General features: G+C 35.7%; 1 protein-coding gene across 1 annotated transcript in view; it reads right to left on the reverse strand.

Annotated features, from left to right (window-relative positions):
* The window catches only part of EPAS1 (endothelial PAS domain protein 1), a 1067454-nt gene that overhangs the window by 15434 nt on the left and 1034427 nt on the right, over positions 1-17593 (reverse strand). The window contains exon 15 of the mRNA XM_044059908.1: positions 13175-13336. Within this exon, the coding sequence (XP_043915843.1) occupies positions 13175-13336 (162 nt within the window). The remainder of the gene's footprint in view (positions 1-13174; positions 13337-17593) is intronic.

Here is a 17593-nt window from a genome sequence, read left to right on the forward strand (position 1 = left end):
CCTCCAGCACAGACATCATACTCTGTTCACTGGCTATGTGAAGAAAAGTACTTCAAGGGGCGTCTAAAGAGAAGAGTCATGGTTTCTCATTACCATCCTGACTGGACATCTGCGAAACCTCTGTGGATGTGCTAATGGCTATTTCCTTACTGGCCTCTGAAGTGGTAAAATCTGCAGGAAAAAATCCAGCATCCATAAGGACCACCAGGCTTTCATCAGCCTTGAGAGGGGCATCCAGATTCAGAGGTGCAGCCAAAGATTCAGGCTTACCTCCTTCTTCGGAGGCTTACCAGACACACCCGATGGACCCTCCATAACAATCAGTAGTTGCTTAAGTCTCTGGTTCTCCAGATAAATATTTAAGGCAAATAGATGATTGCGGAAGTTTTTAGGGACAAATGCCTGACAAACTGCGCACACCTTATAATCATGTGCAGACCTTAGACAGAACAGACACTGGCCCTCATTATCTTTGTGTTGAATCTGTCTTCCACAATGGCATTTGCCTTTCTTCAATGACATGAACCTCAAAAAACATGCAGTAGCAAAAAATGAATAAAATAAACCCCCCCAACATGGCACTTATCTGAAAACAGCAGCCATATGGTGATCAGACAAGGGACAGATGATGGCGTTTGGACTTGGGGGCAGAGAAGTTCTGCGGATGGTACATGCGGATGTCACTTTTATGGCTTATGTTTCCTGCTGCCTTCGTGTGACATCACACATAGCTTGCAGTAGAAAAAGTATTTTATATACTGGCAGGTCATCTAGGCAGAGAATTCTTCATGTTATGGATACTGCAACATGGGAATAGAAGGACATCTACTATCCCCTACACAACATGGCTTCCATCCTTCCCATAGTACTATTCGTGTCATAGGTTCATAGGTGTTTATTAGGTTAATGAGCACAAGAGTCTTTTTAAGCATAGCCACATATCCCAAATCTCTGACAAATTCTGATACCCTTGATAAGTGTAAGCATGGGCCTTGGAGATGAACCATTTACAAGTTACCTGCCTGCATCAGAGACATAGGTGCCAAACCAGGGATGGATTTCTGGTTTCCCATCCAATTGTCCAAGTTGCACTTGAATTGGATTAGGGAGGAACTCTGCTTCACATGTTTGGGGAGCCTGTTCCATAAACAAGGTAGTCTCTGCGATACATACCTATCTCTCCAGCAGGTGCTATTTATATCACAGGCAAGGTTTAAGTCTTTAGAATGGGTAATTCTGGTACTGTTTGTTTTGTGGATATGCAGGAGGTCCATCAGAGTGGGGTCTGACAATGCCCTGTATGCCAGCAATAGATATCCCCTCAAAAGCCTGTAGGAGACAGAATACAGGGCCAGGGCCTTGAGGCGGTCTGCATAGGACATATTCTTATACCCTGTATTTTTTTAGTGTGGAGCCTCTGTGGACATTCCACTTGTTGGATATGTCCTTCTAACTTATAAAGATACTGTCAATAAAACTAAAGGTAATGGCAAACTAGTCTCTTTCTTATTTATAGACTTGTCTGAAGCCTTCAATACAGTTTGTCACAGCAAGTCTCTACTTCAAATACTCTCATTAGGTCACTCTCAGCCTGTCCTTCTTTGGTTTAACAGCTACCTGTCAAATAGGTATCAGTCAGTAATATGGCACTCCACACTCTCTCCTTACCTCACAATCACCACTGGTATGCCACAAGGGTCTATCTTTCGTCCTCTCCTCTAACATTTTCACCAACACCCTTTGCACGTCTACACAACAGGCCATGTTAATACAATACACAGACGATTCCACTCCCATTTGCACATCTGACAACATGGTATACATCCAAAAAATAACTCTGGAAGCTTTAACAGCCACCAAAGTCTTTGTAACTGATAAATCATGCTCAACCCAAAAAAGACCAAACTGCTACTTTTTAAAAAAAACAAAATTTAAAGTCCTCTCTCTTGATAATGCAACCACTGAAATCACTTCTCATAGCAAATTATTAGGGGTGATAGTGGATGATAGGCTTACATTTGACATGCATATGCAAAACTGCATAAAAGCATCATCAAAAACTAATGATGCTTTCCATAGACAAGAACGTTCTCACTGACACAACTAAAACTTCACTTGGCACTCCTTATCTCCTCCCCACACCTCTTTATGGTGTTCACATACATACTAACCTCCAGACTTAACAAAAATTAAATCTTGTACAATGCTATAACAAAGCCACTAAATTTGCATCAAATACTCTTTCAGAAATCACCACGGTATATCACCAAAAACCCTAAATTGGTTAGAACTGCCTATCAACTAACATACACACAACATCTTACCACCTATAAAATTATCCAGCATCCATCTGCCTGTCCAGCACTAAAAAACATTCTTTTGTATCCATCAAGTCAGTACCCTCCCTCTCATCTTTCAAAACCGCTCTGAAAGACTTCCTGGCCCAAATCTGGCTTTATTCTTACTCAAAACCAGGATAAACTATATCCCTAAATATGAACAAGTATGTTTTCATTCCTTATATCTCCTTACTCTCCCTTCTTCACTTATTTCCTTACTTCTATCAAATTCCCTTCCCCTGACTTTCTAAATATACCATGCCTGCTTTTTCCCTCACTTCATATTGCAATTCCTGTTTATGTTAGACTAACTTACCTAATTTCTCTACAAGCTGTCTAAAAATTCTATAAATATTAAACAATTGTCATATAGCTTGTATTGATTCTTAACCAATATATTTATATTATCACTAATTTGTTACAATTATTTAAACAGCAGCTGGTTTGTTTTATTTTTGAAGATTGTAAAATTATTGTTCTTAAAATGTTTTATAATAATTTCCAACCTTTCACCCTGGGCCTCGACTGAAAATGGGCTTCTATCCAGTTCAGACTTTCCCAAACACGTGTATATATATATATATATATATATATATATATAAGTTTGTGTGTGTGTGTGTATGTGTATATATATATATACATATATATATATATATATATATATATATATATATATATATATATAGATATAGATATATATATATATAGATATAGATATATACACACATTTACATATGTGTATACATATATGCATATGCATACATTAATGGTTGTATCAAGAGAGCCAAATGATTCATAAACATGTATAAGGAGGGTATTCAGGATGGATGTGGTTTTAGGAGAAAAAAATAGCTCTTAAAAAGATAATCTGGAATTAGTTGACACTTTTACTTCTAAAGAGCAGCATATTAAGATGCAAGTTTGTATAAGTATATGCTTCATGCTCTTAGTCTGACAAATACTAATTTGTCTTTTTACTCACTGAAATTATAAAATAAAGCTATAAATTTAGTTTATTCTTAGCAGCAGTCCATTTTTCTGAGTTAGTAGTGCACTGTTTTCAAGTGTATCTCAAGTTACCCATCACGGAATGCAACATACATGTATGCCCATGGAATGTCATATTTTTTCCTGTGGCGCAAATATACAACATATGCCCACGTTGGCCTTGCTTATTGTTACTAAAATGGGACTGAAAGGCCACCTAACTTATACAGTAAAAACACTGCTAAACAAACATATATATTACACAGATTTGTAACAATAATATAAGAGCTAAGGTAAGAACAGTCCAGACCACACCAGAACAGATCATGCAGGAGTCAACAGGCCATTTTCTTATTATGGAATGCCTGAAAACAGGGGAGCAAACTATTTTTTTACCATAAATGAAAGCAAAAACACTTGAGGATAGCAGATAACCCTTGGTATAAGAGGACCAGAGTTTGGCAAAGGTTTTTATCATTTTCAGTTTCCAAACAGAAAATAGGACAGAACATCACTATTCTGAGGGCCTAAAAAAAAGAGTATGTCTATTTTAGTGTATGCAGACATCAGATATGAAACCTGGTAATCCATTAGTTAACCTCCCCAAGAGTCAACCACCTTTTAGGAATCTTTATTCTGGGAATGGTCTAGTTCCAAACCTCACTACAGTATTCAGGTATTTGAGTCACAGTACATGGCTAATCATTCTTATCTATAACAAGACACTGATTTATAGTGTCCTTGAAAATATTTAGTTCCATTCTTAAAAGATGAAATTGAGTAATTAAATCTGTGATTTTTAAAAGTAGTTTAATTACTGTTTTTATATAATTTATTTTTAGGCAGATTTCATCTGATGGATATCCCAATTTAGTGAATTCCAGTACCCTCAAAACATTAGCATTTGTGTAACTGCACAAACTTACAATCAAGAAAAATGGTCCAGGCGAAAACAAGGATGGGTGTCAACTTATTTATTCAAATGACACAAGCGCTTTCACCCTGACTCAAATGCAAGGCTTTTTCTAGTGAAAAACAGGACACACTGTAGTAAACCCTATTTAAATAAAATCCTTTCAAAAAAGGTGCCAAAATATTTAAAGTACTACACACGGTTCCCATTCAGAAGCCTGAAACATCATAAGCCTGAAAATCAAAATCCTGAAACCAAAAGCCTGAAAATTCAGAATCCTGAAAACTCAAAATCCTGAAAGCCCAAAATCCTGAAAGACCAAAATCCTGAAACTCAAAATCCTGAAAACACAAATAATGCTAATATGTCACTATAAAGACACTAATATCTACCAACTGACCCTGACCCTAACCCTAACCCTAAGGACCGTCACTATCACACACTCACCTGACCCGCGCCCTAACCCTAACTCACTTAAACCGCCCCTAACCCCAATATTTGTCACTATTGCATACATGCCTAACCTGCGCCCTAACCCTAACTCACTTAAACCGCCCCTAACCCTAAAATAAAACCAACCGCACACTTACCTGACCCCAACGCATGACCTAACACCACAGGGCTAACAATAGCAAAGCCACAATGACATCAGTATGTCTATTTTGTGTTTTCAGGATTTTGAGTTTCAGGATTTTGGTCTTTCAGGATTTTGGTCTTTCAGGATTTTGAGTTTTCAGGATTCTGAATTTTCAGGCTTTTGGTTTCAGGATTTTGATTTTCAGGCTTATGATGTTTCAGGCTTCTGAATGGGAACCCTACACACATATAAAAATCACTCCAAAGAGTGACAAGTTGAACAATTTTAAAGTTTTAAAAGTGAAATGTGAAATCCAAAACAACATAAAGTCTAGAGATGTTTAAAATATATTTATGCAATATTTAAACAATGTGTAAACATGAGTGTAGGGTAAATATGTATTAAAATAGGTAACAAATAATATTAGCACCTAACCTCATCTGGGGGAATTTATAACTTCTCAGCTCTGTTCACTAAATATGGTTTGACTGACACATGTTCATTCAAACCTGGTGGCTAGGATGAATTTAGTTTCAGTTGTCAATAGGTCACCCTGCAACATAACCAATTCTCCCAGTCACCACCCCTTGGGTCCGGAGAAACTTGTTCCAAGATTCCAAATGAAAAACCGCAATGTGCAGGCTCCATTTGCAACTGCTTACATAATTTGTTATTCAAATTCTCTCTTCTAATACTGTAAACATGTTCATAGATAAGTTTACCAAGTGCCCTTTCTGATTTACCCACATAGAAACTCATGCAGTCCCTACAGTAGGCCAAATATACTATGCCCTTGGTTGCACAGGTCCCCTTCCTAAAGTGAACAATAGTTCCCTCATCGTTTTCCAAGGTGACACTGGTACGTTGTGATATATGTTTACAGTTCCCACATCTTCCACATTTTCTTGTTCCTTGCTCACACCCCGATCTGTCATGATAGTTTTTCCTTTCAAACATCCTCTTTAAATTGGCTCCTGTTTTAAAAACAAAATTAGGCTGCTCACCTATCTTGTGAGCAATGTCCTTATTAAATTTTAACATCTTCCAATTAGATTCAATCAAACCTTTAACCTCTTTAGAACCACAATTATATTCCACTACCATAGAACTCCTAAAGCTGTTCCGGCCTTCTGTCTCCACCACAGGGCCACTTGTCACAGTACTACCTAATAATGGCAGATATTTTACACCCCACCCCACTCTAACCTCTTAGACAACAGCTTCAATTAAGGTCACTGGGTAGCCTCTTACCCTAAAAAGGTCAGAAATAAATTTAATTTAAGTTTCAAAATCTTCCCTTTCAGAGGTCATTCTGGCTGCCCTGACCATCTGACTTTTGACAATACTTTTTTTTTGTTTAAAAAGTGAGATCACTGTTAAAGGGAAGATGGGAATTACTGAATGTACTCCTTCTATGAATTCTAGATTTCAAACCCTCACTAGTTTTATCTAACCTAACATCTAGGTAGTCAATTCCATTTTGATCAAATTTGAAAGTAAATTTAAGAAAACTAGTAGTGGAGTTCAAAAAAACAAGAAAATCAGTAATATAATTAGCTGATCCCTCCCATATAATAAACAGGTCGTCCAAAAAAAGCCTATAAAATTTTATGTTCTTCCAATAAATCGAGTCAAAGATGTACTGCAACTCCCATTTTAATAACACCAGGTTGGCGTATATGGGGGCACAAGCTGCCCCCATGGCGACTCCCCTGATTTGTTTAAAGGTTTCACCCTCAAAATAAATAAAATTGTTCTCCAACACAAGCCTCATAAGTTCAACTAGAACATCTACATCAATGTCTAATAATGATTTTTTTTCTTCCAACAATGCCCAAAATAAGTCGAGGCCCTCCTCTGTGGGAATGGAAGAAAACAAGTCAACCACATCAATGGTTACAAAATACACTTCACCTGCATAGAACTGCTGGGTTAAACCAGTCAAGAAATCCCATGAGTCCTTTAGCAGGTGGGTGTAACTCCCTGTGATGTGTTTTAATGTCCGGTCCAAAAAGCTTGCTATACAGTAGGTCTTGGAGCCCTCACTAGAAACAATAGGTCTAACTGCACAAACTTGTTTTCACTGCAGTTATGGCACACCCCCTTTTCCATGGTAGAAAGCCCTTCATGAATTCAGATTCACCAATAAGTGCAAAGAAAAGCCAGTTTAATCTGAAAGCTGTGGGGGGAGGGTACAGCCCTTGTAGCATTGTCAGTGCTGCAACCAATATCACACTTGCCTTTGGTGCAGAAGTCTGTGAGTTCTTTTGTCACAACAGAAAAATTGATTGCTGACACTACAGTGCAGCATAAGGGTGCACTGCACTCTTGAGTGTGCCATCCTTTGGATGAGACTTAAACTGATGCCCGATCTGACTGAGTTGGTGGTGGCACAGGGGGATGTAAAAGATCCCGCAGCACCTTTCAAAACGTCTAGCTTTTTTATTTGTATACATATATAAAATTCATATTTTTATATATTTACATATTTACAATATTAGCATATTTTAACATCATTCAGTATATTGATATTTCCATTTTAATTATCCCCCACTCTTTTGCCCATAAGCAAAACCATATTTTTCCAGTATTTTTGTCAATGTCTATTTTCCACTGTATCTGATTTCATATAGTCCATATTCATTCTATACAGTCCATGTTACATAGAATATGATTCTGTCCATTTTCTTAGCCCATAAAACCCATACTCCATCATATCCATGTTTAACATTTCGAATTTAAATAACTTTTAATCAAATCATGTTTACATACTTCTTTTCACAGTTTTTGAATTCTGTCACATTTAAAAAAAAACATGTTCTGTAGTTTACATTTATTAAATATTCTATCCTGTTTTCTCTTTATGGCATATTTGCCTCCACTGGTAATTTTCCTTTGGACAATCTCTACAAAAAATCATTGCATTCTTTAATTATTTCATAATCTCTGTATCTCGTCATTATTGCCTTCTTCTTATCTATCTCTAACTCTTTCCATGGATCCACCAAATAAAAGGATAGCATAACGTTAACGTATCATTCTTTTCTGTTCTTTTCTATCACATTCTTTTTTAATTTCTACAACACAATTTTACTGTAAAGTTCTTTCATTTCATTAACAACACTTTTACTTTTTTCATTTCTATTTCTTCCCAAATTTCGCTATATTTAAAATACATTATTGTTTCCTCTCAAATCTTTATTATTTTTCATTATTCCTTTTAGTATTTTATACATACTTAAAGAGGCTGCATGCAAAATCAGATTTATCAGCCCAGATCTCCCTTGTTCATCTTTCAAATACAAAATTCCTCTCTTAACCTGGTTCAATGTTGACCCCCTCAATAAATGAAAAAAAAAAATGTCTGCATAATTTCTTTTTCATACCTCATTGGCATCATATAAACATTTGCAATATAAGCTATTTAACTATTATTATGGTGTTTATTAAATGTGCTTTCTTTTTTTTTATGAAAACCTATATGTCTTCCAGAATGTGATCATGTCTTTGATTCCTTTAATAACTTTATCCCATTGTTCATGTCTGTATTCTGTCCTTGCAAATACAATTCCTAAAATATCTATACTCTTTTCATTATATTCCACACCTCCTATAATACCTTCATATCCAAATCCTTTGCTTTTATCTTTATTTATGCTTAAACCAATTATCTTCAACCATGTACTCAAGATTTCATTTTTTTTTCCATCCAGACTTTATTTTTTTGCTATTACTACAATATCATCAGTGTAAGTATACATTATCGGTAACTGTATCTCTTCCATCATTCTATATCCTCACTTACTTGACATTTTATTAATTTCCATTACTACTGTGTTCATGATTTTAGCAAAGATCATACTACTTGTAGGACATCCTTGTTTTACACCATACTCTATTTTTAAATTTTCCCCAATCCAAACATTTACATTCAATTTCACATAATTCTTTTCATATAGTGATTTAATTACTTGTAATATGTTTTCACTTATTTTGTATGCGTGTAAGATTTCCCATAATGCCTTATACTGAATATTATCATATGCTTTACTGACATCATCTACCATGATTTTTGTTTCCACTTTTTTATTAATAATATCATCAGTTACTTCCCTTATTATCCACTATAGGTCTTGACTCTGTTTTCTTTTATTCTCAAATTCTGATCATATAAGCTTTCTATTTTACATTGTGGTCTTTCAATTACTATTCTCATGAAAATGTTATCATCTGTGTTATTCGGTGTAATTGGTCTCCAATTTTTATTTCATCTAAATCTCCTTTCATTAATATAAATATAAATACACCTGTGCAAATTTCTTTATACTTAATTCCCGCTTTCTAGCCACTCATTCATTACTTCTACAAACACCATTTTTGTCAGTCATACATTTCTTTATACATACTGTATTCAGTTCTGTCCAAACCTGTAGTGAAATTAACGTTAATATCTTTCATAATTTCATTCAACTCATTTATATTTAGTTTTATCTGTAAATATTCATTATCTTCCTTATTTAATTTTTCACCAATATAAACTTGTTCTATGTTAACATTTTTTACTATATACATTTAATATATATTCTTTAATTATTTCAGATATTTCTCCTTGTTTTTTAACTGGCTTACCTTCTTTAATTTTTAATTCTCTTATTATCTTTCCTTCTTTTACTATCTTACATAACTATGGTGCTGCTACTTCTTTTCTTTTCTTGTAAGCAATATTTTGAATATATAACAATTTATTAACCTAATCCTGATTTCTTCTATAAATTCTTTTTTACATAAAATAATTTCTTCTCTATTAAATCTTTAAATATTTTTGACTTAATATTTTGCATTTCATTTTTTCCTTTTCTTTTCTATACATTCTAAAAATACTTTTTTTGCATTTCTTTTTGAACTGAATCTACCATATGTGCAATTTTCATAAAAATCTCTCATATATGTTACTGCCATAATTTACTAATTTATTTTCTTTCTCCTGAATTTACCTTTTTCTATTTTAATTTATTCCTCATTTTCATGAATTCTTCTCTAAATCGGCACAAAATCAGAGAACCCATTATATTTAATTTCTTTTTGTGTAATTTTTAGACCATTTGATATAAAAAATAACCAATTTCTGTCTTAATCTCACTTGTTTTATAAGTCCAGTGTTTATTTTCCATATTTTTAATTTTCCACTTTTCATAATTTCAGTAACTATTTTAACATCACAATTATTCACTTTACTTCTCAAATTACAATTAAAGTCACCTGTCATTATATCCATGTTAACACAGGCATAATTAGGTATACTTTTAAACATTGTTTCTCTTTCTTTTTTGTCATATATGCATATAAAGCTATTAGTCTATATACATATTTTCCATATATCTACCACTGTTATTCACCCTAGTTCTACTATTGTTATATCTAATATTTTTATATTTTCTTGGCATAATATACATATACCTCAATATGTTCCTTTGCCTATACTCCAAATAACAGGACCATTCCAAAGTTTTACTGTTTGTACCCTTTCATCTTCTATTAGCACTCTAAGGTGTTCTAACACTATTACTTGAGCATCTACTGCAGCACACCATTGTAAAATACTAATTATTGTCTTAATATTCTTCATACTGTTCATATTCAAAGCTAATATTTTCAGCTTTATAGAACAGCTATTACAATAATCTTCTTATCTCTTACATTTGTTTTTTCTCTCTTACCATTATATTTTTAAATTTACTTTTTCTTTCCCTAACTCTCTTTCCTATTGGATTTTTCTTGCATTTTACTATATGCCACTCTGACTCTTCTTCACTTGTTTCATCTGTCTCTTTCTTTTTCTTTCTCTTTGTCTTTCCCCTTAAATTTAAACACCATTCCTATGTTGTTCTTGTTGTGTTGTTTGTTCTTGTATAGCATTCTTTTCTAACTATTTTTCTTGTATAATTTCATTTTCATTTTCTAGTATTTCTACCTCACATTCTAAGCATGAATGCCCTGTATTACCACATTTCTTACATTTCACTTCACAACTCTTTGCATTATGACCTGTATTACCACATAAATAACATATTTTTGTCACATTCATTAATTAAATGATTACTTTTTCCACAAAAATAACAGCTCTTTGGTTGTTCTCTGTACCTCATAAAACCTCTGTTGCCATGCACATTAATAATACTAGGTATGTGTATCACATTGTCATTTTCTATTTTTAAAATTATTCCACATTCCCAAACCCCACTCCATAATCCTCTTTCATCATAGATTTTAGTAGTGTCCGCCACTTCTTTACATATTGCCAACAATATTCTCTCAGTTATTTTGCTCCCACTTCAGTTCTTAACTGAATCAGGATTCTTTATTTTATTATTTTTTTTTGCATGAAAAAGGCTTGTACAACATATTTTGACCATGGAAAGTCTGCTTTCTTTTTTCACAGCCCCCCCCCCCCCAAAAGTTTTCCATAGCCTGGCCAGATTTAAAAAAAAAGTCACAAAAAGTTTATTTGTTAATTAAAATGAAAGGTCCTACCTCTTCAGCTTTTACTCCCAGAGATGCAATAACATTGTCCCATACTCTTATCTGTCCAGGCCTTTTTCTTTTTTACTGCTCACCTGAACAACATATTTTTTCTTTACTTCCTTCATCTCTGTCTACTCCTTAGCTCCTTCTTCTACCATTTCAGCACGGGACTTTTTTGTGGAGCCTTCTCTGGCACTTTTTCTTTCTCATTTTCTACCTCTTCTATTTTTTTCATAATGTCACTCCAGGATACAGTAGTTCCACTTTCTGGCTCACTCTTGTTAACTAGCTCCTCCAGATACTCATCCCACAACCCTCCTGACTGGAGGGTTGAAATAACACATGTTTCTGCCATTTCTGCTGTTTCAAACATGTTTTTCTGAAAATTTTCTTCTGAATTCATCGCTTCTCTCCTACTCGGAGGTGACCTCTGCCTAACATACAAAGCTATGTCAAACCCAGATCTGTTGGACATGCTGCACTTAAAGAAACCACAATCCCTCTTAGGCACATGCTCCAGGGACCTAAACCTTGCCACCACAATAAACAGAACATGCTGGATGGATAGATTCCTGTCCCAGAGACTTCCCATGCTCAGGAACAGACTACCCATACATGTCAAGCAAAGCTCCTCATTAGCCCTCTTTAAGATAAATCTCGACAATTGGATGGGAAATAGGAAATTCACCCTGGGGATCACTTCTGTGGCTCTGCTAGACAGGGGTGCAGGAAAATAATTTTCTTGGGTGACGAAAGCCAGTGAACTGTTTTGGCTAGGCTTATATAGGCCCCAGGGCCGATAGCCCAATACCTACCTATGAACCTAAGAATCCATCTCCAGCACTGCATTTAGCGCCATCTCCTTCCCAATCTCCTCACCATCAACAATTTTTTTCTGCTCCCACATAATCTGAAAACATTTCTGGTACTAGTTCTACCATTTTTCTTCTTTTTCAACACATTTAATTTCTGAATTGCCTTGTCTCTCAGCAGCCATGTTTCTCCCTGTTCCTCCTGGCTGCCGCTGTGCCTGGGCAGGAAACAGGACATCAGGATGTGTTAACGTCCAATCTCCTCTCCCTCCTTCAAAGAGTAGGGGAAGATCCCTGATGCCCTCGCCAAATTTCCCATAGTAGCATAAATAATACCTTGGGTATCCCCTGAAAAGAGGCCACTAGCCTAGTGGAACTAACCTGGTTACCAAAGGATAAATTAAATAAAATCTAACTTGTTGCTAACTGCTCTGACCCAGAATTTTTTTGTCTTGTGATCTGTTGAGCACCTTAAGTTACAAACTGGAATGTTTCTGAGAGAATGCAAATTTTATAAGGCATTCCTTGTTGTGCTGATTGACAAGAACTTTAAGCACACTTTGTAATTCACAGAAATACATATAATAAGGGATATGAACACAGTGAGTTTATCAAACCTACTTAAACTGGAGGACAGGTCCTTCTGCGATCCATTCAGTATTTATACAATGTAATGACAATGGTGCTGTTTAAAGGAGTGATTTTCTTCACCTGGATTGTGCGTGCAAATGGTCTGTTATGATCAGTGTACTATCCTGGTAAAGAAACTAACTAAGCAGGTTATGTGAAACTGAATAAACTTTAAACCACATTGTTCAGACCTTCAGTTCGAATGACGGTGCATTTAGATTACTTTTTTTTAAACTAACAACATTTTTCCCAAGCTGGTATGTTTTTGAAATTTGTGATACATGCACAAAAGGAAAACAAAATCAGTAGAATATTCTGTAATAAATAAAAATATAATTACTAATTAAAGCTGTGTAAAATGTTGTAAACAACTTGGTAGGAATAATGACATTACCTGCCACTTTAGCTGCTGATAGTGCCTGAGGACCTATTGCTTGATAGTTAGAGCAGTAAAACTGTGCAGGAACCATAGCTTTGTGATTATCATTAGAGGCTCTACAGACCGCATGGTCTCTTAAAGTCGATGGATAGTCAAGGGCTCTGCAGATAAACTTTTCTAAAGTTAAAAAAGAAAACAACTCTATAATACACATAGGCTGTAAGTCATAGAAAGAGCATACTGATGCAATACTGAAAAAAATGTCATATATTCCCAGAAATTAACTATGGTCATACAGCAAAGTATTACTTTGTTTTGTATAGAAATTGTGCAACTTAAGGTATACAGTAACATTTCAGAAATATACTTTAGATACAAAACCACTCTATTCTCTTCCTTATGTCATACCTATAAAAACACAGCTGTGTGACATTCTTGGAGAGATTTGGTTTATTTAGCTATGTATGAAGTCTGTAGTAGTTATTATGTTGGTAAGACTAATAGGTGTCAGAGATCACATAAGGGAGCACATTTATAATAAAGGCGATCACAGAAATACACTGACTAAGCATATTACTAATGCATGTACTATACATAGTTTTAAATGTATGGTAATTGAAAAGTATCAAAATGTGGTTAGAGGGGGTGATGTTAAGACTCGCACAAAGTGCTTAGAAGTAAAAATGATTTTTATATTAACAGCTAATAGGGAAATGGCATTACTGCTGCACAGGTTAAAACAACACCGTCTAAGGCCAAGAATACAGCTTCTATGGGACCTGACAATATCCCTGGCTGTGGTCTACATGAACTACAGAGTGAACTGGCACCTCACCTGTGTGCCCTGTTCAGTCACAGCCTCACCTCAGACTTTGTCCCTATCAAATGGTGCACTGCTACAGTCATCCCTCTCCACAAAGGAGGAGCAACTACAGACCCTGGGAACTATCACCCCATTAGCCTGACAAGTCTAATATGTAAAGCTATGGAACGCATCATCATGGACCTAATAAACAAAGAAAAAGATATAGGGAATCTCCAAACTCTGGATCCCACACAGTTTGGTTTTGTGAAGGGTAGATCATGCCTGCTCAGCCTGGTTGACTTCTTTGAGTCAGTCACCAGAGCTGTGGATGAAGGCAAGGTGGTTCATACAGCCTACCTTGATCTGGCCAAGGCCTTTAATACCATTCTCCACTCAGGAATCATAGAAAAACTCACTAAGCTAGGCATCAACCCCTATATCACTAGGTGGGTTGCAAACTGGCTCACAGATAGAGCCTACAGTGTGAAAGTAGCTGACTCCAAGTCAGACTGTCGACCAGTCATGAGTGGAGTCCCACAGGGTTCGGTCCTGGGTCCTCTCCTGTGTGATAGTTCTCTGAAGTTCAGGCCAACACGAAGGGACTCTGGCTGCCAAAGTTTGCAGACTATTGCAAGTTGGGAGCCATAATTAACGACCCAAGTGATGCAGATATCCTACAGAAAGGCTTTACTGAGACTAATGACAGGTGTCGAAACCATGGCTTTAAGCTCAATGCCAAAAAATGTGCCATCATCCCCTTTGGGAAAAACCCAGTTCCCATGAATTACCACATCTATGGTAGTCCACTGAACACAGAAGGCATTATAAGAGATCAGCAACCTCTCCTTCAACCACCACATTGCCACTGTGGTCAGAAAGTCCTTCTACGTGACACATTTCATTACCAAGGGTTTTGCATCCAGGAAGAAAGAGGTCATCACTTCTCTCTACACTTCCCTCATTAGACCAATCATAGAGTATAATGGCCCATTTGGCATGTACCCTACTAGACACCTGCAACAGCTGGAGAGGCCACAAAAAGTACCTCACGAAGAGGATCCCAGGCCTTAAACACGTCTGACATGGACAGACTCAAAAAACTCCAATTATTCTCTGGCTCATACCGTCTACTAAGAGGCAGTCTCTGCTTGACTTACAAGGCCATGTCTGACCCAGCTCTGTTAGAAATGCTACATCTAAAGAACTCCCAATCCCTCCGCACCACATGCTCCAGAGAACTCAACCTCAATACCACAATCAACAGAACATGCTGAAGCGAAAGGTTCATAACCCAGAGACTACCCATGCTATGGAATAGACATCCCATATATGCCAAGCAAAGCACCTCACTAGCCCTCTTCAAGTGAAATCTTGATGAGTGGGTGAGAAATAGAAAGTTCACCCCGAGGATCACTCCAGTGGCTTTACTTGATAGAGGCACTGGGAACTAATGATGGGTGGTACAACGTCAGGGCACTTCTATGGGTTAGGCTTGTAAAGGCCTCAGGGCCATTAGCCTAGTACACACCTATGAACCTATGAACCAAAAGGGGTATTGTACTCAGTTATTGGCCTGATAAGGGAAGAGTACAAGGAGGTCATGACTTCTTTCTGGAGGCTATGCCCTTACTTATGAGATGAGCAATATAGAATGCCCTTCTTACCACTCTGGAGACATGCTGATCAAAGTAAGGGTGTGTGCCAAGGTCTTTCACCAATGAGTACGTACTTATGGTGTTGCTATAACCTTTGAAGTCATACTCAATTTTACCCTTATGAAACAGTAATTTATACTTTATGTTTATTTTATGTATAAGACATGATGGAATATTAATGCAAATGGTCAAGGTTATTACTTCCATAAAAGCCCAACAATACTTAAACCACTGACAAGACCTTGTATGTCTGATTAGATTAAATAAAAGGTATTACTCTCTATGTTACATGATGCAACAGTATGAATAAACCCTTGGAAAGAAATAAGTTCTAGGAATTCATATTCCATGTATGACAAAGAGATATGGGTATTCCGGTTTATGTGTAGAAAATGTAAATCACCCATCAAAGCACATTTAATTTGTTGTTTATCACACTTTCCAGTGATGACAGAAATGTAATGCCTTCTTCAATGCTTAGGTCAAAATGTCTGTATAGAACAATAAATATAATATTTCCCAAATGAGCAAGATTTAAAAGCTCATTAACAACAAACTGTCTGAAACTACAAGTCCAAGTGTAAGTGAAAAGTGTACAATGACAGGAACTCTATCACAGGTCTCATTTCCACTTGCAGGAAATTTTATGAAAACAATTACAATTCAAACCAGTATCATCCCAAGGAGAAACAATCATCAGAAAAAATGAAGAGCTGCAATTCATATTTCTTAACTAAGTTTTAAATGCCACTTAGTACTCTTTCAGAATATTACTGAATCTAAGTTTTACATGATTTTGCTCATATTTTTAGATAAGTTTCTTTAAAAAATTGAATGATCTTTTTGACATACTTAGCTAGAAGCTTTACTTTGAGATTTGTTTATGAAGTTCATCATAGCCAACCATCGCCAACCATTGTGTGTTAGCTACGAAAATCTTGTTAAGTTCTTATCAAAACACATTTTTGTTTCTAAATATGCATTCATAGCCAGTTACTAAAGTATCCCGCTTTAGTAAAACAGTGGCAGACTTGTTTTATTTCCATAAAACCTTATTATTAAGATAGCTGAACATATATATCACCGGAAAAGGCAAAGGAAGCAACATGGTTTTCATGGACATAGAGAAGCTATGGTAAGGGTTATTTAAAGTTGCAAAATATATTTTCACTGACTAGAAATGAAGTAAACAGTGAATCTGTAGTAGCTAAACCTCTTTCAAAATGACAATGTAAGAAGTAATTTCAGTGGAATTAACTATGTTTCTGTCATTTTTAACAATGTACACCCACTGGAACTTTCTCTTAAAGATAGTAAAATGAGTAGACTGTTGACACCTGCCATCTTTTGAGATGCACCAAAATATTCCAACTATATCTCTGTACAAGAAAATGGATATGATACATTTCAAAGTCTGGGAAGAGATCACCAATATGTTACCAGGTGTTTAGCTCTGTGTTTAATATAATTTATTAGTATGGATAATATAAGTATGATCTCTGTCTAGTAGAAACAGACATATGGTGATGGAACTTGAATTATTGGAGGAAGCTGAGGTTGAAGGAACCAACTATAGCATTAAAAGAAGGCTACTAAAAACTGTAAGGTTAATTTATATACAATGGAATTTGATGGAAACAGAAATTTCTAACTAATGACATACCTTTAAGTACTTAGAAAAACAAACTGCTTTGACCTAGTGAAAATGTTATTTTTGTCAAGTAGCTTAACTTTGTTCAGTTATTCTATCCAGATTCTGTTATTCCGATTAATTGTTTGGTAGTACTCATGTCTATGGAGTTACTAAGTAGAATTTCTATAAGGTATAACTTGCAGATACAATAATTACTCTCTCTATGTTACTGGATTGCAATCATGAACTTCAACCTCAGGCTAAACAGCTGAAAGGTAGGGAAAAGACAGTTAAAGTCTTTGTTCTGGACTATTACAAGGACATTTCAAAAATTTAAGTAT

This window comes from Protopterus annectens, chromosome 1.part0 (assembly GCF_019279795.1).
Source record: "Protopterus annectens isolate FY-2018-M chromosome 1.part0, PAN1.0, whole genome shotgun sequence".
Lineage (NCBI taxonomy): Eukaryota > Metazoa > Chordata > Ceratodontiformes > Protopteridae > Protopterus > Protopterus annectens.